This window comes from Dendropsophus ebraccatus, chromosome 2, assembly GCF_027789765.1.
Source record: "Dendropsophus ebraccatus isolate aDenEbr1 chromosome 2, aDenEbr1.pat, whole genome shotgun sequence".
In the NCBI taxonomy this organism is placed as follows: Eukaryota; Metazoa; Chordata; class Amphibia; order Anura; family Hylidae; genus Dendropsophus; species Dendropsophus ebraccatus.
The window spans coordinates 80,547,412-80,567,858 of NC_091455.1; the positions used below are offsets into that span (position 1 = coordinate 80,547,412).

The 20,447-nt window shown below is 42.1% G+C and overlaps 1 protein-coding gene across 1 annotated transcript in view; it reads left to right on the forward strand.

The window, feature by feature from the left end:
- The first annotated feature begins 395 nt into the window (after positions 1 to 395).
- Positions 396 to 20,447, forward strand: part of ZNF407 (zinc finger protein 407) — a 423,344-nt gene continuing 403,292 nt past the window's right edge. Inside the window, exons 1-2 of the mRNA XM_069957860.1 lie at positions 396 to 480; positions 16,453 to 20,328. Of these exons, the coding sequence (XP_069813961.1) occupies positions 16,494 to 20,328 (3,835 nt within the window). The 5' untranslated portion in view covers positions 396 to 480; positions 16,453 to 16,493. The remainder of the gene's footprint in view (positions 481 to 16,452; positions 20,329 to 20,447) is intronic.

Below are 20,447 nucleotides of genomic sequence, written 5' to 3' on the forward strand. Positions count from 1 at the left end.
GGGCATTACTTTTGGTTAGAACTGGATATTTGTTTATGTCCATGAAGTACAGTGGGCCAAACCCTGGCTGGAGGAGGCCTATCTGCATCTCCAGCTTCTCCTCAGTGTATAGACGCACAGTAGACTCAGTGTAATGGCCATGGTGACACACAGCAGGGTGCAGCACAGCCATCTGCCGCATACAACAACCCAATAAGCGGAGACTCTAAGCAGCTCTATGGTTTCCCTGCCGAGCTCCCAGCCGGAGTACACCGCCCTCCACTACACACAGCCCGGCCGCCAAGACCTGCACATGGGAGGCGAAGTAACCGCCATGCGTTCGCTTCATCTAGCGCGCCAAAAAACAAGAGCTGTCATGTGATCTGCGGCCCCGCCCCTCGCGTTTCACACGGGTTGTGACGTAATTGCGTCCCGTGTCTACGGCAGGCCACTGGTGACTAAGATCATCGCGGGCGAACGCGCAATATTTTCTTACAACCGGTAAGTGTGTTTTGCCACCGAGGCTAGAACCTGTGGCCAAGTGTCGGGATGTAACCGGGCTGCGAGTGGAGTCAGTACAGGAGCTGTAGTAGCGGAGCTTAGCGTGCACTGACTGCGCGCAGGACCGCTGCCTGCTTGGGGCTTTTTGGGCCTCTACGCCGCCGTCGTTTTGTCCTGTACGGCTGCGGATGGCGTGTAAGTTCTGATTGGCCGAGAAGATGATCCTCACTCACGCCCATTCACCGTCACCTTAGTCCTCTGTGGTACCGGGTCCCCTGTAGTACCCGCCTGACGTCACTCCTGTTACCTCTACCTGCGGCGTGCAGTATAAGCCGGGCTGTATGGGAGCGGCCTCAGGCGTTATGTCCGTTATATACAGAGATTACCGGCACCAGCCAGCGGTCAGCTGGTAACATAGGGGAAGCCATAGCTGCTGCTGTATGTGGCCGACCACCTGTGTGCCAGCCTGAGCGGGCGGCTCTACGGAGGAACCATGGGGATCCCTGACCTGTGTATAAGTAATATCAGTGTGAGGAGAAGACATGGGGGACACTGACCTGTGTATAAGGAATAGTGTGAGGAGAAGACACGGGGATCCCTGACCTGTGTATAAGTAATATCAGTGTGAGGAGAAGATATGGGGGACACTGACCTGTGTATAAGTAATATCAGTGTGAGGAGAAGACATGGGGATCCCTGACCTGTGTATAAGTAATATCAGTGTGAGGAGAAGACATGGGGGACACTGACCTGTGTATAAGTAATATCAGTGTGATGAGAAGACATGGGGATCCCTGACCTGTGTATAAATAATATCAGTGTGAGGAGAAGACATGGGGGACACTGACCTGTGTATAAATAATCAGTGTGAGGAGAAGACATGGGGATCACTGACCTGTGCATAAGTAATATCAGTGTGAGGAGAAGACATAGGGATTCCTGACCTGTGTATAAGTAATATCAGTGTGAGGAGAAGACATGGGGGTCACTACCCTGTGTATAAGTAATATCAGTGTGAGGAGAAGACATGGGGATTCCTGACCTGTGTATAAGTAATATCAGTGTGAGGAGAAGACATGGGGGTCACTACCCTGTGTATAAGTAATATCAGTGTGATGAGAAGACATGGGGATCTTTGACCTGTGTATAAGGAATAGTGTGAGGAGAAGACACGGGGATCCCTGACCTGTGTATAAGTAATATCAGTGTGAGGAGAAGACATAGGGATCCCTGACCTGTGTATAAGGAATAGTGTGAGGAGAAGACACGGGGATCCCTGACCTGTGTATAAGTAATATCAGTGTGAGGAGAAGACATGGGGGACACTGACCTGTGTATAAGTAATATCAGTGTGAGGAGAAGACATGGGGGTCACTGACCTGTGTATAAATAATATCAGTGTGAGGAGAAGACATGGGGGATACTGACCTGTGTATAAATAATCAGTGTGAGGAGAAGACATGGGGATCACTGACCTGTGTATAAGTAATATCAGTGTGAGGAGAAGACATAGGGGTCACTGACCTGTGTATAAGTAATATCAGTGTGAGGAGAAGACATGGGGGACACTGACCTGTGTATAAGTAATATCAGTGTGATGAGAAGACATGGGGATCCCTGACCTGTGTATAAGTGATATCAGTGTGAGGAGAAGACATAGGGATTCCTGACCTGTGTATAAGTAATATCAGTGTGAGGAGAAGACATGGGGGTCACTACCCTGTGTATAAGTAATATCAGTGTGAGGAGAAGACATGGGGATTCCTGACCTGTGTATAAGTAATATCAGTGTGAGGAGAAGACATGGGGGTCACTACCCTGTGTATAAGTAATATCAGTGTGATGAGAAGACATGGGGATCTTTGACCTGTGTATAAGGAATAGTGTGAGGAGAAGACACGGGGATCCCTGACCTGTGTATAAGTAATATCAGTGTGAGGAGAAGACATAGGGATCCCTGACCTGTGTATAAGGAATAGTGTGAGGAGAAGACACGGGGATCCCTGACCTGTGTATAAGTAATATCAGTGTGAGGAGAAGACATGGGGGACACTGACCTGTGTATAAGTAATATCAGTGTGAGGAGAAGACATGGGGGTCACTGACCTGTGTATAAATAATATCAGTGTGAGGAGAAGACATGGGGGATACTGACCTGTGTATAAATAATCAGTGTGAGGAGAAGACATGGGGATCACTGACCTGTGTATAAGTAATATCAGTGTGAGGAGAAGACATAGGGGTCACTGACCTGTGTATAAGTAATATCAGTGTGAGGAGAAGACATGGGGGACACTGACCTGTGTATAAGTAATATCAGTGTGATGAGAAGACATGGGGATCCCTGACCTGTGTATAAGTGATATCAGTGTGAGGAGAAGACATAGGGATTCCTGACCTGTGTATAAGTAATATCAGTGTGAGGAGAAGACATGGGGGTCACTACCCTGTGTATAAGTAATATCAGTGTGAGGAGAAGACATGGGGATCCCTGACCTGTGTATAAATAATATCAGTGTGAGGAGAAGACATGGGGGACACTGACCTGTGTATAAATAATCAGTGTGAGGAGAAGACATGGGGATCACTGACCTGTGTATAAGTAATATCAGTGTGAGGAGAAGACATAGGGATTCCTGACCTGTGTATAAGTAATATCAGTGTGAGGAGAAGACATGGGGGTCACTACCCTGTGTATAAGTAATATCAGTGTGAGGAGAAGACATGGGGATTCCTGACCTGTGTATAAGTAATATCAGTGTGAGGAGAAGACATGGGGGTCACTACCCTGTGTATAAGTAATATCAGTGTGATGAGAAGACATGGGGATCCCTGACCTGTGTAAAAGGAATAGTGTGAGGAGAAGACACGGGGATCCCTGACCTGTGTATAAGTAATATCAGTGTGAGGAGAAGACATAGGGATCTTTGACCTGTGTATAAGGAATAGTGTGAGGAGAAGACACGGGGATCCCTGACCTGTGTATAAGTAATATCAGTGTGAGGAGAAGACATGGGGGACACTGACCTGTGTATAAGTAATATCAGTGTGAGGAGAAGACATGGGGGACACTGACCTGTGTATAAGTAATATCAGTGTGAGGAGAAGACATGGGGGTCACTGACCTGTGTATAAATAATATCAGTGTGAGGAGAAGACATGGGGGATACTGACCTGTGTATAAATAATCAGTGTGAGGAGAAGACATGGGGATCACTGACCTGTGTATAAGTAATATCAGTGTGAGGAGAAGACATAGGGGTCACTGACCTGTGTATAAGTAATATCAGTGTGAGGAGAAGACATGGGGGACACTGACCTGTGTATAAGTAATATCAGTGTGATGAGAAGACATGGGGATCCCTGACCTGTGTATAAGTGATATCAGTGTGAGGAGAAGACATAGGGATTCCTGACCTGTGTATAAGTAATATCAGTGTGAGGAGAAGACATGGAGGTCACTACCCTGTGTATAAGTAATATCAGTGTGAGGAGAAGACATGGGGATCCCTGACCTGTGTATAAATAATATCAGTGTGAGGAGAAGACATGGGGGACACTGACCTGTGTATAAATAATCAGTGTGAGGAGAAGACATGGGGATCACTGACCTGTGTATAAGTAATATCAGTGTGAGGAGAAGACATAGGGATTCCTGACCTGTGTATAAGTAATATCAGTGTGAGGAGAAGACATGGGGGTCACTACCCTGTGTATAAGTAATATCAGTGTGAGGAGAAGACATGGGGATTCCTGACCTGTGTATAAGTAATATCAGTGTGAGGAGAAGACATGGGGGTCACTACCCTGTGTATAAGTAATATCAGTGTGATGAGAAGACATGGGGATCCCTGACCTGTGTAAAAGGAATAGTGTGAGGAGAAGACACGGGGATCCCTGACCTGTGTATAAGTAATATCAGTGTGAGGAGAAGACATAGGGATCCCTGACCTGTGTATAAGGAATAGTGTGAGGAGAAGACACGGGGATCCCTGACCTGTGTATAAGTAATATCAGTGTGAGGAGAAGACATGGGGGACACTGACCTGTGTATAAGTAATATCAGTGTGAGGAGAAGACATGGGGGTCACTGACCTGTGTATAAATAATATCAGTGTGAGGAGAAGACATGGGGGATACTGACCTGTGTATAAATAATCAGTGTGAGGAGAAGACATGGGGATCACTGACCTGTGTATAAGTAATATCAGTGTGAGGAGAAGACATAGGGGTCACTGACCTGTGTATAAGTAATATCAGTGTGAGGAGAAGACATGGGGGACACTGACCTGTGTATAAGTAATATCAGTGTGATGAGAAGACATGGGGATCCCTGACCTGTGTATAAGTGATATCAGTGTGAGGAGAAGACATAGGGATTCCTGACCTGTGTATAAGGAATATCAGTGTGAGGAGAAGACATGGGGGTCGTCACTGACCTGTGTATAAGGAATATCAGTGTGAGGAGAAGATATGGGGATTCCTGACCTGTATATAAGGAATAGTGTGAGGAGAAGACATGGGGATCCCTGACCGGTGTTTAAGGAATATCAGTGTGAGGAGAAGACATGGGGATCCCTGACCTGTGTATAAGGAATATCAGTGTGAGGAGAAGACATGGGGATCCCTGACCTGTGTATAAGGAATATCAGTGTGAGGAGAAGACATGGGGAATCACTGACCTGTGTATAAGTAATAACATAGTGTGAGGAAAAGACATGGGAATCACTGACCTGCGTATAAGTAATAACATAGTGTGAGGAGAAGACATGGGGATCCCTGACCTGTGTATAAGTAATAACATAGTGGGAGGAGAAGACATGGGGAATCACTGACCTGTGTATAAGTAATAACATAGTGTGAGGAGAAGACTTGGGGATTCCTGACCTGTGTATAAGTAATATCAGTGTGAGGAGACGACATGGGGGACACTGACCTGTGTATAAGTAATAGTGTGAGGAGAAGACATGGGGGTCACTGACCTGTGTATAAGTAATATCAGTGTAAAGAGAAGACATGGGGATCCCCTGATCTGTGTATAAGGAATAGTGTGAGGAGAAGACATGGGAATCCCTGACCTGTGTATAAGTAATATCAGTGTGAGGAGAAGACATGGGGATCCCTGACTTGTGTATAAGTAATATCAGTGTGAGGAGAAGACATGGGGATCACTGACCTGTGTATAAGTAATATCAGTGTAAAGAGAAGACATGGGGATCCCCTGATCTGTGTATAAGGAATAGTGTGAGAAGACATGGGGGTCCCTGACCTGTGTATAAGTAATATCATAGTGTAAGGAGAAGACATGGGGGACACTGACCTGTGTATAAGTAATATCAGTGTGAGGAGAAGACATGGTGATCCCTGATCTGTGTATAAGGAATAGTGTGAGGAGAAGACATGGGGGTCACTGACCTGTGTATAAGTAATATCAGTGTGAGAAGACAACATGGGGATCCCTGACCTGTGTATAAGTAATAACATAGTGTGAGGAGACGACATGGGGGACACTGACCTGTGTATAAGTGATATCAGTGTGGGGAGAAGACATGGGGATCCCTGACCTGTGTATAAGTAATAGTGTGAGGAGAAGACATGGGGGACACTGACCTGTGTATAAGTAATATCAGTGTGATGAGAAGACATGGGGAGCAGCACCCTGTGTAGAAGTAATAGTGTGAGGAGAAGACATGGGAAGTAGTACCCTGTGTATAAGTAATATCAGTGTGGGGAGAAGACATGGGGTTCACTGACCTGTGTATGAGTAATAGTGTGAGGAGAAGACATGGGGATCCCTGACCTGTGTATAAGTAATATCAGTGTGAGGAGAAGACTTGGGGATCACTGACCTGTGCATAAGTAATATCAGTGCGAGGAGAAGACATGGGAAGTAGTACCCTGTGTATAAGTAATATCAGTGTGGGGAGAAGACATGGGGTTCACTGACCTGTGAACAAGTAATAATGTGAGGAGAAGATATGGGGGTCACTTACCTGTGTATAAGTAATATCAGTGTGAGGAGAAGACTTGGGGATCACTGACCTGTGCATAAGTAATATCAGTGCGAGGAGAAGACATGGGGAGCAGTACCGTGTGTATAAGTAATATCAGTGTGAGGAGAATACATGGGGATCCCTGACCTGTGTATAATTAAAGGGAACCTGTCACCCCCTGTGCCGGGGTGACAGGCTCCCGACCCCCCGTTAGAGCCCCCTATACTTACCTAATCCCGCCGGGTCCCGCTTCTGGATCCGGTCGGGTCACGGAGATCTCAGCCGCTGCAGCCCGGCGTGCGCGCTGAGAGATGAGTCCAACGCTCATAGAGAATGACGGAGCGCTGGACTCTCCTGTCATTCTCTATGGGTGTTGGACTCATCTCTCAGCGCGCGCGCTGGGCTGCAGCGGCTGAGATCTTCATCACCCGACCACCTCCAGAAGCGGGACCCGGCGGGATTAGGTGAGTATAGGGGGCTCTAACGGGGGTCGGGAGCCTGTCACCCCGGCACGGGGGGTGACAGGTTCCCTTTAATAATCAGGGGAGTAGCTAGAAGTTCAGCCTAAGGGGGGCCAGTGAGTCTCAGTGGGCCCCCAACCAATGGTTACCTATAGGGCACCGCAGCAGACGACAATGCTTTCCGAATAATAATGATAATAATGAGTATATTCTGCTATATTACTTATAATGAATAGAAATTGAGAACAGTGTAAAACATTTTTATACAGTTAACATATATAACTGAGTCAAAATTATCTATCCATCCATTCTTCTATCTCTTTATCACATATTTGTGTCTAATATACACTCACCGGCCACTTTATTAGGTACACCTGTCCAACTGCACGTTACCACTTAATTTCTAATCAGCCAATCACATGGCGGCAACTCAGTGCATTTAGGCATGTAGACATGGTCAAGACAATCTCCTGCAGTTCAAACTGAGCATCAGTATGGGGAAGAAAGGTGATTTGAGTGCCTTTGAACGTGGCATGGTTGTTGGTGCCAGAAGGGCTGGTCTGAGTACTTCAGAAACTGCTGATCTACTGGGATTTTCACGCACAACCATCTCTAGGGTTTACAGAGAATGGTCCGAAAAAGAAAAACCATCCAGTGAGCGGCAGTTCTGTGGGCGGAAATGCCTTGTTGATGCCAGAGGTCAGAGGAGAATGGGCAGACTGGTTCGAGCTGATAGAAAGGCAACAGTGACTCAAATAGCCAACCGTTACAACCAAGGTAGGCAGAAGAGCATCTCTGAACGCACAGTACGTCCAACTTTGAGGCAGATGGGCTACAGCAGCAGAAGACCACACCGGGTGCCACTCCTTTCAGCTAAGAACAGGAAACTGAGGCTACAATTTGCACAAGCTCATCGAAATTGGACAGTAGAAGATTGGAAAAACGTTGCCTGGTCTGATGAGTCTCGATTTTTGCTGCGACATTCGGATGGTAGGGTCAGAATTTGGCGTCAACAACATGAAAGCATGGATCCATCCTGCCTTGTATCAACGGTTCAGGCTGGTGGTGGTGGTGTCATGGTGTGGGGAATATTTTCTTGGCACTCTTTGGGCCCCTTGGTACCAATTGAGCATCGTTGCAACCCCGCAGCCTACCTGAGTATTGTTGCTGACCATGTCCATCCCTTTATGACCACAATGTACCCAACATCTGATGGCTACTTTCAGCAGGATAATGCGCCATGTCATAAAGCTAGAATCATCTCAGACTGGTTTCTTAACCCCTTAAGGTCAAAGCCTATTTTCGTTTTTGCGCTTTTGCTTATTCCATTTTAAGTTTAAAAGTCCATAGCGCTTGCATTTTTTCACCTAGAGAGGTATATGAGCGCTTATTTTTTGCGAAACCAATTGTACTTTGCAATGACAGGCATTATTTTTCCATAACATATGCTGCGAAACCGGAAAAAAATCATTTGCGCTGTCAAATTGAAAAAAAAAACAAATTTGTTTTGATTTCGGGGAGTTTTGCATTTACGCCGTCCGTCCTATGGTAAAACTGACTTGTTATGCATGTTCCTCAAGTCGTTATGATTACTATGATATATAACATGTATAACTTATATTGTATCTGATGGCCTGTAAAAAATTCAAACCATTGTTAACAAATATACGTTCCTTAAAATCTCTCCATTCCCAAGCTTATAGCACTTTTATCCTTTGGTCTATGGGGCTGTGTGAGGTGTCAGTTTTTGCGCCATGATGTGTTCTTTCTATCGGTACCTTGATTGCGTATATACGACTTTTTGATCGTTTTTTATTAAATTTTTTCTGGATTTGATGCGACCAAAAATGCGCAATTTTGCACTTTGGAATTTTTTTGCGCTGACGCCGTTTACCGGGCGAGATCAGGAATGTGATTAATTAATAGTTCGGGCGATTATGCGCGCGGCGATACTAAATATGTTTATTTATTTTTTAATTTATATTTATAAAATGGGAAAAGGGGGGTGATTTGGACTTTTATTAGGGGAGGGGATTTTTTATTAATAAAAACACTTTTTTACTTTTTTTTTTACTGTAACTAGAAGCCCCCCTGGGGGACTTGTATATAGACAGCACTGATCTCTCATAGAGATCAATGCTGTGTATATACACAGCAAAGGTCGATTAGATCGGTCATAGATTACTATGGCCTGCTGCAGGCCATAGCAATCTATTGCCGAGCCGGGATCAGCGTCATTCCGACGCTGAGGCCCGGCACGGGCAGAAGAACGGATCTCCCCCCCGTGATCGCATCGCGGGGGGGAGATCCGTCCCACTAGACACCAGGGACGTGAGGTCTGAAGCCTCTAAGTGCAGCTGTCAGGTTTGACAGCTGCACTTAGAGGCTAAATTAGCCGGCGCGGCAACGGGACCCGCGCCGGCTAATAGAGGCACTGCCCGGCTGCACGTGTCAGCCGGGATCAGCGCCGTTCAGAGCGGGGTCCCGGCGGGACCCCGCTCTGAACACCCAGAGCGGCACCATGACGTATCAGATACGTCATGGGTCGCTAAGGGGTTAAACATGACAATGAGGTCACTGTACTCAAATGGCCTCCACAGTCACCAGATCTCAATCCAATAGAGCATCTTTGGGATGTGGTGGAACGGGAGATTCGCATCATGGATGTGCAGCCGACAAATCTGTAGCAACTGTGTGATGCCATCATGTCAATATGGACCAAAATCTCTGAGGAATGCTTCCAGCACCTTGTTGAATCTATGCCACGAAGAGTTTAGGCAGTTCTGAAGGCAAAAGGGGGTCCAACCCGTTACTAGCATGGTGTACCTAATAAAGTGGCCGGTGAGTGTATATCAGACAGCATGAGGACTACACCATATCTGATGCGCCTAGCATGGGACACATACTCTAGCTAAATGCTACAGCAAATTTTAGGATGTATAATAATACTCATGTATATAAAATGTTAACATAAGACAATTATATAAACAATACTTCAGCACCATGACTACTATCATCATCACAACATAATGACTAATAACTGGTAACTGTAGTTTTGCAAAAGCTGGGATGGAGGTCTGCAGTTTAACAGCCATTGAATAAAGTCGACTATATAAACAAAATATTACTAATAATACCACATATATAAGACAAATAATACTGCCATACTATGACCACTACCCTCACCATATAGTGACTGGAAAATACCACTATACTGTAAATAAAATACGTTATAAAGACCATTATCCTTCCTAATCAGTGACCATATAGAGGTAGAACCAGCTGTATACAGATTCTGCATATCCTATAAGTAATTATAGTGCAGTTACATCCAGTGATTTAAAGGGGGGCGTCTTCTCTGCATGACGTTGAAATTTTTCCCAAGTTGTTTACTTTTATTTTTTCCTCTGATGGCTTGGCCATCAGGAAGACGTCTGAAGAAGCCTTCACTCTGCCAGACAGATATTTTAGTCTCCTTGCCAAAGCACCATCTCTGTGTATTGCTCCTCACTTTTGCCCACTTTATGCCCCCATATAGTATTTAGACTAGGTCTTAGCCCTCACGTATTACACAGGCTCCCCCTATGCCCTCATATATTAAAAAAGCCACCATTTATAACCTCATATTATAGATTAGCCCCCCACCCCGACCTCCATACAAAAGATAGACCCCCCTGTGCCCCCCATATAGTATTCAGGCTCCTCTTTGCCTTCATAGTAGTTCACCCTTTTCTGTGCATCCATATAGTAGTTAGGCTTCTGTGCCCCAATATAGTAATTATGTCCCTCTTTTTCCATGTAGTAGTAGTTAGGGCTCTCTGTTCTCCCATATAGATGTTAGTTTCCCTTTTGTGCATCTATATAGTACTACCCCACCCCCAGAAAGTAGTATCCTCCATTAAGGCATCCCCCTCCAGCACCATCTGCCATATAGGTAACCCACTTCTCTCTAGAGAAACATTAGGGACAGACTGATATTCTGCAAAAGGTACATGGAGTGGACTGCTGAGGACTGGGGTAAAGTCATTTTCTCTAATGAATCCCCTTTCCGATTGTTTGAGACATCTGGAAAACAGCTTATTCGGAGAAGGACGAGGTTAGCACTACCACCAGTCTTGTCTCATGCCAACTGTAAAGCATCCTGAAACCATTCATGTGTGGGGTTGCTTCTCAGCCAAGGGAATCGGCTCTCTCACAGTCTTGGCTAAAAACATAGCCATAAATAAAGAATGGTACCAGAATGTACTCCAAGAGCAACTGCTCCCAACCGTCCAAGAGCAGTTTTGCGATCAACAATGCCTTTTCTAGCATGGTGGAGCACCTTGCCATAAAGCAAAGGTGATCACTAAATGGCTCAGGGAACAAAGCATAGAGATTAAGATCTGGAAACTCCCAAGATCTTAATCCCATTGAGAACTTGTGATCAATCATCAAGAGACGGGTGGACAAAACACAATCTGACAAAATGCAAGCATTTATTGTGCAAGAATGGACTGCTTTCAGTCAGGATTTGGTCCACAAGTTGATTGAGAGCAGCCGGGGAGAATTGCAGAGGTCCTGAAAAAGAAGGGTCAACACTGGAAATATTGACTTTCTGCATTAACTCATTCTAACTGTCAATATAAGCTTTTGTTACTCATAATATGATTGCAATTATATTTTTGTATGTGATAAAAACATCTGACAAACACACTTAAAAACCAGAGGGCAGCAGATCATGTGAAAATGTAATATTTGTGTCATTCTCAAAACTTTTGGCAATGACTGTACACTGGCAGCACTGTTACATAGGGGACAGAGCCTTCTGTTTCTGGCTCCATTCTCACTGTAGTAAGGGAACCAAACAGCTGATTGGCAGGGGAGTTGGGTGTTGGAACCCAGCTGGTCAACTGTTCATAGTCTATCCTTCAGCAGTAAGGGGCAACATGGCTCCTCTGCTACCACCAATGCCTATGTTGGTATCTGCAGGGCTGCAAACCCCTGGTCTGGAAACAGTTAGCATATTAGCTTTAGAGTAGACATTAGTTATGAAAGTAGCCTGTATTACTAACGCTGTAGTGTTAGTGAAGCACAGGAAAGCACAGCGTAGGTGGTATGTAGCTGCGTCAGGTCCAGGGCTTATGCAGCTCTGCAGTTCCTAACACCACCATTGTAAAAATATATAACAAAAAAATCTTTAAATTTTAATACATTTTCTCTAATAAAAACACTTCAACCAGTGCTTCTGGTTGTTCTTTGGTATTATACCCTGTGAAATAAAGTTGTGATGTTTTTACTCCATTAAAGGTGCAGGTTTTTTTATTTTTAAAGTTGTATAATGTTATAAAATAAATATATAACAAAAAAATATTAATTGGGATACCCCAATATCCCAATGTGCCCTCTTAACAGCAGAATTTTATTTTACTTTTTTGCTTCCCATCTTGACTTGTACTGTCTGTTTCACCATATTTAATCAAATTCTACATAGTGATTTGTATATGGATAATGTTTAACTCCACTCATCATTTCCTTCTTATATCTCAGTTGTTAACAATTTAACAAGTCTTTCTCCATCTCTTGGATGAGGTCCAACTGCTTAAGGCTTAATATTAGAAAATCTGAAATATTTTACTCTAATCTTCCTCTTTCATCAATTGTCATGTTTCCAACCTGTTGTCGCTGCTGTTACATCTGTCAGTTGGGTCCTTTCGCTTTGTGTTTTCACAAGAGGACGATCAGTTTATTCATTGGAGGTATATGTAGAGACACAATGCAGCCAACAGTTATTAACTGGTACAAGTTTTTTTTTCTATTGGAAGCTTTAAATCTTTAAAAAATGTGCACACTTCTAGGATTCGGTAAGCCTATGTTGAAGATTATTACAGGTGCCTGGAAAATGTTTTCTTATGTATCTACAATATCTATAGGATGCATACCCACACATAAAACTATAGGGTGATTAAAGGGATTGGCCAACACCACTAAATTGTTAAATAGGGCTGTCATAAAAAAATAAAAAAAAGTCAGATATATCAAAAGCTTCCATTGGTTTGGGTCTCAGTGTTAATACTACGATCTATTAGGAGTAAGTTCATGTGCAACACATTTACTCCTGACTTTATGTCATGTGACCTAGAGGACACCCAATGCAAGTCTATTGGGCTGTCTAGATCTCAAACACAGAACGAGGAGAGGGGTGTGGGACAGCACATTAATTTCTCTGTTTTTTCTACTGATCAGTGAGGATGTGAACACTCAGACCCTAATGAATAAAAAGCAAAAATGACACCTCAGTCCACACTGTGCAGTTTGCACACTGCTTTGGCTAAAATACAGACAATAACAGAGAAGTGCAACAGCAACCTGCAAGTGTTAGGACTTGAAGGAGTCTGGCAAAAATGTTTGTGAAAGTATGGTATTGCCCCCCCCTAAAGTTATACAAATCACCAATATAGACTTATTATGGGAAATGCTTATAAAGTGCTTTTTTTCCCTGCACTTACTACTGCATCAAGGCTTCACTTCCTGGATAAAATGGTGATGTCACGACCCCACTCCCACAGTTGTGTGGGCTGTGGCTGCTGGAGAGGATGATGGCAGGGGGACACTGAGGGACACAGGGCACTGGAGGGACACTGAGCATCCTTCTGCCATCATCCTCTCCAGCAGCCACAGCCCGCACAGCTCTGGGAGTTGGGTCATGACATCACCATGTTATCCAGGAAGTGACATCACCATGTTATCCAGGAAGTGACATTACCATGTTATCCAGGAAGTGAAGCCTTGATACAGTAGTGCAGGGAAAAAAGCACTTTATGTGCATTTCCCATAATAAGTGTATATTGGTGATTTGTATAACTTTTAGGGGGCAATACAATACTTTCATTAAAAAAATTGCTAGACCACATATCCTTCTTTCAGCGTACACACAATAGAAAACCAGTTCTAAAGATTTTTTAAAAAAATTTGATTCGATCAGAGTTTACCATCTCACCTCCTTATGGTGACCTCAAAGAGATGGTTCTACATTACATTTACCTCCGGTTTTTGCTGATAACGTGCTGCATTCATCTTTGCTTCAACTTTGACAAAGTTTTCTATGCCTTTGTAGCTCACACATCCCCAAAACATCAGCGACCCACCTTCATGCTTTATAGTAGGAATGGTGTTCCTTTCATCATAGGCCTCTTCAAATTTAACGTTTATAATATGTGGCCAAAAAGTTGGAAGTTCTGTGCTGCTTGGCTTATTGTAGGCGAGATACTTTGGGACATTTGCGCAGTAATGGCTTTCTTCTGGCAACTAGACCATGCAGCCCATTTTTCCTCAAGTGTTTCCTCATTGTGCATCTTGCAACAGCCACACTGCTATTTTTCAGAAAGTCCTGTATCTCAGCTGATGTTCCTGTTATCAAATGCTGGATATTGGCTATGTCTGACATTGCAACACATTGACAATGGCAAAAAAAGCTGAATGAAAGATGTCATGCTAATAGCTTTAATGCTCTAATTTTTTTCTTTTAAAATTTTTTGGTGTCTGTACTTGTTTTGACGTAACTATATTGTATTTATGTCAAATTTAGGCTGTACCAAAGTAATCTGTTCTATTTTATTCTAACCACTAGATGTCACTGTAATACCTATTTTCTTTTTCTAAAGCTTCTCAATCCTAACAATCTGGCAACGTCTTCTTGGGCACTTGGTTGAACCATCTTATTTTACAGTGGCACTTCAACCATATTAAACTGTATTATTATATTTATTTTACACTTTACAAATACATTAAACATTTTTGGGCCACTAAAAGGCAAACATTTCAGTAGTGGTTATCTATGTACTTTGTTAAAATCTAAATTAAATTATGACCGTAATATGTTGTCTCTAAAGATGTAGTTTGTCATAAGACTTTTTTAAAACTGACAAACATCAGAATGCCTGACTATTGCACACATTAGTTTGGCCATCAGTTGTCTCTCCCATCTGCTGCCTGTCCTTACCATACACTGGAACGTTCAGCTCAAATACTGCAGTGGTAGTTTTCCATGAATACTTCCCTGTCACTGTGTGACAGCAGTCTAAGGGCGGACATTGGAAAGTTTACACCCCAAGATTGTTACAAGCTATGAATGAAGATGATCTTGATAAAAGAATGAAGTACTATAGGTGGTTTAGACACATAGTACATGTGAAGTTGGAGATTGTTGGGAAAATCTTGATCTGATAAAACACCATTTAAAGGGAACCAGCAAAAAGCAAAATTGTGCTAATAAAGCTCCCAGCTGTGCTACATAGATGTCCTAACCTGCTCCTCTACAATATATGCTGTTTCTTCCTCTGTAGCTTGATATCTAGGACTACAGACCAAAAGTTATCAATGCCCTCTGCTTTTCAGCATGGTCTGTGGGGGTGAATAATAGGCATAGATGTGTATGTGTATATATATATATATATATATATATATATATATATATATATATATATATGCCTTGTGTTTACCTGTTCTAGCTTCTGTGGCAGGCATGGGTTTTCAGACAGGGGGAAAAAACACAGGGGCACATTTCTCATCTGCCCAGTTTTTTTTTTTTTTTTGTAGTTCCACCCCCAGTGCCCCAAAGCGCCCAATTAGCCTGTGGTCATAACTTCTAAACACACAGAAATGGCGCTGAGGATGAAGGTAAGAGACTTACCTTTATTCTCAGTGCCCTGTACACAAAAGGGACATATCAGCAGGTTAGATCAATCTGAAAATGACATTTCATATGGATGTTTATTGGCTTTTGCAAACTTGGCTTGGTGCAGACAAAACATACTTCAAATAAAAAAATAAAAAAACTAATATTAAAGCGTACCTGTTTCAAACATAGTTTACAAATAAGCTATTACATAAGTACAGAAATACATAACTTCTGTGTGTCATTTTAACCAGATATCTGTGTTTTAAGGGCAGTCTCTACTTTTTAATTGTCTTTGACTTAGTAGGTTGAGACTAGCCTCCCTGATGTCTCCCAGACTTTGCACACATACAGAGGAGGGGATCCTGCTCCCTGTGTCACATTCTTGGAAGCAGCAACACTACGGTGATGTTATGGCATGGTAATAGGCAGTCTAAGCTGTAAAACCATTACTGGTATAAGATCCAATGCTTACTTTAAGCTCCAGTAGTCTGTCTGCAGCCTCTCCTCTCTTCTCTGATGCAATTTTGAGTTTGAGTTAATTATAGAATTTGAAAAGGAGTGTCGGGAAAGGGGCCTGGTAAGTGAAGAAAGAGGCATTTACAAAGTTTTTTATGTATTTATTTGTACTTTTGATTCAAAGTTTGTTGGCAAATGGCAATCCCTATTTAAATTTGTCTCTAAGTCTTAATTTGCTTCAAAATGTACAACTTATTTCTAATAAGATATCTGTACAGTGTATATGTACGTAGCAGTTGAAAATATGGCAAAGGAGACATTTTAAATTGTATGCAAGAGAAAAGCGATTTAAAAAATGCTTCTTTTTATCACTTACATTCATATATATATTTTTTCTTTACACTAGGGAAAGTTTCAAATCGATGGGGATTTTATGATTTACTAAATATGGAAAATGAAGAGAGTCTAGTAAACCAGTATGTAGCAGAAGAAGTAACTATTGTGGAGGATATAGAGGGTGAAAATGACATCACAAAAGATGACAACTTAGATCCTAATCAAAGAGATTCTGGAACCGCAAGCAATAAAAGACCATATTCACAGTCATGTTCCCCAGACAGCAAGGGCATGAATGTTTTTGAAAATCCATGTTCGCCAAAAAGAGCAAAGATAGAAACAGAATTGTCCATACCAGACAAAGAAATCCATAAACAGGAATACCCGCATGACCAACATTCCTCAGATGTCAATGAAGTGAAAACTGATGGGACAGTTCAGTGTGATTTCAGCCCTAATAAATCAGTGTCTGTAAGTTGCTGCACAACACCAACCAAAAAGGAAGGTCTTAATAGTGGCACACCAATAAGTGTGGGTAATAACACTGGAAATTATTCTGTCAAGAATAGCACTGGTAAAACTCCTGAAGTATTTGCTGCAAACACTTTACTTGGTCCTTCAGCTGAGATAGAAACAGGTATTGATGGCCTCTACTGTAAAAACTGTGATTTCCAATGTTCATATAAAAAATTCTTAGAAAGTCATGTTCATATTGATCATACAATTAATGAACCTGCCACTGAAAAACATTTGTGCCAAAATATGTGTGTTAAAAAACGGAAGATACATGAAATGAAAAATTCAGATCCCACCTTTACGATATCAGAAACACATGATGCCTTGAGTCAAGACAGTGAACTTCCATCAAAGCAGAATAATGCAATGAACTTACAAAGAGTGTTAACACCCACACATAGTAAAGAGAAAGTAGCCCATTGTGCATCCCCATTGGATAGTCGTGACCAAAACCCTGAAGACTTGTCTAGGATAGTGGAGCCAGAACCAAAAAAGAATGTAAAAAATCTGTCAGATACTATTAGCCAAATAATAGCTAAACGAAGAAATGACCGGAAGAGACAGGATAGGCTATGCTTCTTTAGACGAAAGCATAGTTTCGGACAATTAAAAAGACACATCCAATTGGTAACTAATAAAGATAAACCTGAGGATTCTATTGTGCGGTTAAAAGGAAATGTAAATCCTCATGTGAAAATGTTCTCTGAAAAATCTGCAGTGACAACTTACTTGACAAGTAAAAGCGTAACTCATCTGGATGTCATTTATGATGTTGAAAGTGATAGTACCCTACCCCCTGCTGCATTTAAACTGATACATACTACACAGCTTACAGTACAGTATGCTTGTGTATACTGTAAAACTGTTGCTGGTTCCAAAGAAAGTTTCAATCGTCACTTCTGGAAGAGACATGCTAATCAAATGCAGTTTTATTGTCAACCATGTGGATATTCTTGTGTTACCCGAGGAGAGTTTGAGAAGCACTGCAGAAATGACAATCATAAGAACGCTAGTGATTCCTTAAATTGTTACCTTTGTGGACTAGACACCTTAAATGAATCAACCTTCAAAACTCACATGAGATCCAAGCACAAGGTGCATTTTCATTGCAGTGTATGCAAGGTTTTCTTTAAATCAAAAGATGACATGTTACATCATGAAACATCAGAGGCACACATCTGGCAGCAGGAAAAAAAATATGACACTCCTGTTGAAAACTCGGAGGTAAACACAGATCTTCCTAAAGAGTGTCTGCATGAAGTTGAGAGTAGTGCTGCTCTTCAGGCAGATGAGGTACCAGTAGAAGTTTGTATCGAAAAAGAGGTCAGAAAACCACAGTTTCAATGCAAAAAGTGTTTCTACAAAACCAGGTCATCTACAGTGTTGACAAGGCACATCAAACTGCGCCATACACATGATTATCACTTTTTATGTAAAGCTTGCAACATATACACAATGTATAAGGAAGGTATGGAGAAGCATATTAAAAGGAGTAAACATATTGAGAATGCAAAGAAAAACAACATCGGATTGCTGTTTGATGAGTGCATCGAGAAGGTTTTTTTTACTGACCCTGCTGTCATGCAGAAAGATGGACCCCAAGATGAGCAGTGTGATGAAGCACAGTCACATTCAGAATTAACTGCACCTTCTACTGAAGAATCCTTTTGTTCTAAACATACTGCAAGTCATGTAGATCCAATACATATAAATACACCGAAAAGAGGAAGACCAAAGGGGAATCCCTCCATTTCTTGCCCCCACTGTGGACTTACAGCATCCAGTCTTACAAACCTTAAGGTGCATATTAGGAGGAAGCACACACATCAGTACAATTATAAATGCAAGGTATGTAATTATGACACTGTAACAAAAGGCGACATGGAGCGACACTGTATTACCAAAAAGCATAAGAACCGTGTAGAAGAGCAGAAACTCAACCAGCCGAAAACAGAAATTGTGGTTACCACAGATGGAACAACTTTTGAAGCTTCTGTTAAGAAGAAAGGAAGCACATTGCCTATTAATAAGGAGCGTTCTTATGTTTGTACAGATTCAAATCTTTTGTCCGATTCCCAGAAGGAGCACCCTGTCCCTACTGATAATCCAGTTGGAATACAAATAAAAACTTCTTCTCAAGAACCTCTTGACAAAGTTGAAAGAGATGGGCAGAACCTATGCACTAATATTGGAAATGGCAAATGTGCCCATTGTGAATTTGTTGGGGACTCTGTCTCTTTAGAGAGGCATGTGAAAAGGAAACATATGAAGAAATTTGAGTATTATTGTAAAGCATGTGATTTCTATGCATTAACACACAAGGATATGATCACACATGCATCCTCTGAGACACATAAAGCGAATCATCACTCTCCGTCTACTTTGCCTGCACTTGAGGATAAAGCAGAACGGGACCTACAGGGATTGCCAGACAGTGTTTCTTGTGAAACAGTTGTAGAATTGGTTCCGAACCTAAACTGTAATAATGGAAACACAGATCAATGCCCAGTTTTACAGTTAAAGACAAATATTAGCAGTGAAGTAGTAGATATGTCTGAATCCACAGAAGACGTTGAAAGTGTAAAAGAGACTTTAGGAAGAAGCAGTCATTTGCCAGGAAAAGATGCAAAGTGGAGGCAAACCAATTCAGTTGCTTTCAGTTTACAGGAAAGCCCTGTCACAGAAGTTACAGCTCAAATAGGTTTAGACCATGAAGACTCTCAAGATACCAGATTAACCAGTAATGGTGCTGAGAAGGTTCCAGAGAGTGAAGTAGTGACTGAACTTTTATCAGGACCTAACAGCATTATTAGCACATGTAGTCCTAGTCAGAATGAACACAGCTTTGATTCTTCAATTGTAAAACTAAAATTTGGTTGCAACGAATCTTTAGATAGCGATGTAAACAACAAATCTAAGCTTTGTGGCCTTGCATATCTAAAAAAGAAGAAAACCAATGGAAGTGCTCAAGGCGATAACCGAATACGATGCAATGACTGTGGATTCCTAGCTGATGGCCTTAGTGGATTAAATGTTCATATCTCCATGAAACATCCAGTGAAAGAAAAACACTTCCATTGTTTGCTGTGTGGGAAATCCTTTTTCACTGAAAGTAATCTACATCAGCATTTGGCTAGTATTGGCCACAATAGAAATGAGATGGCCAGTTTTGAAGAACGACCAGAAGGTGGGGGAACATTTAAATGTGTAAAATGCACAGAACCTTTTGATTCTGAACAGAGTTTATTTATTCACATTAAAGAACAGCATGAGGAATTGCTCAGAGAGGTAAACAAATACATTGAGGAGGATACAGAGCAAATAAATAAGGAAAGGGAAGAAAATCAAGGAAATGTGTGCAAGTACTGTGGCAAGATATGCAAAAGCAGCAATTCCATGGCATTCCTTGCCCATATCCGAACTCATACAGGTAAGCATATGGATCTTATTTGCCTGTATAATTATGAGTATTAAATAATCAATTTTCAGGCCAGTTTTAGAGTGGACTAAGTATGGTTACAGCTTTAAAGGGAGATAGTTTTGCATATT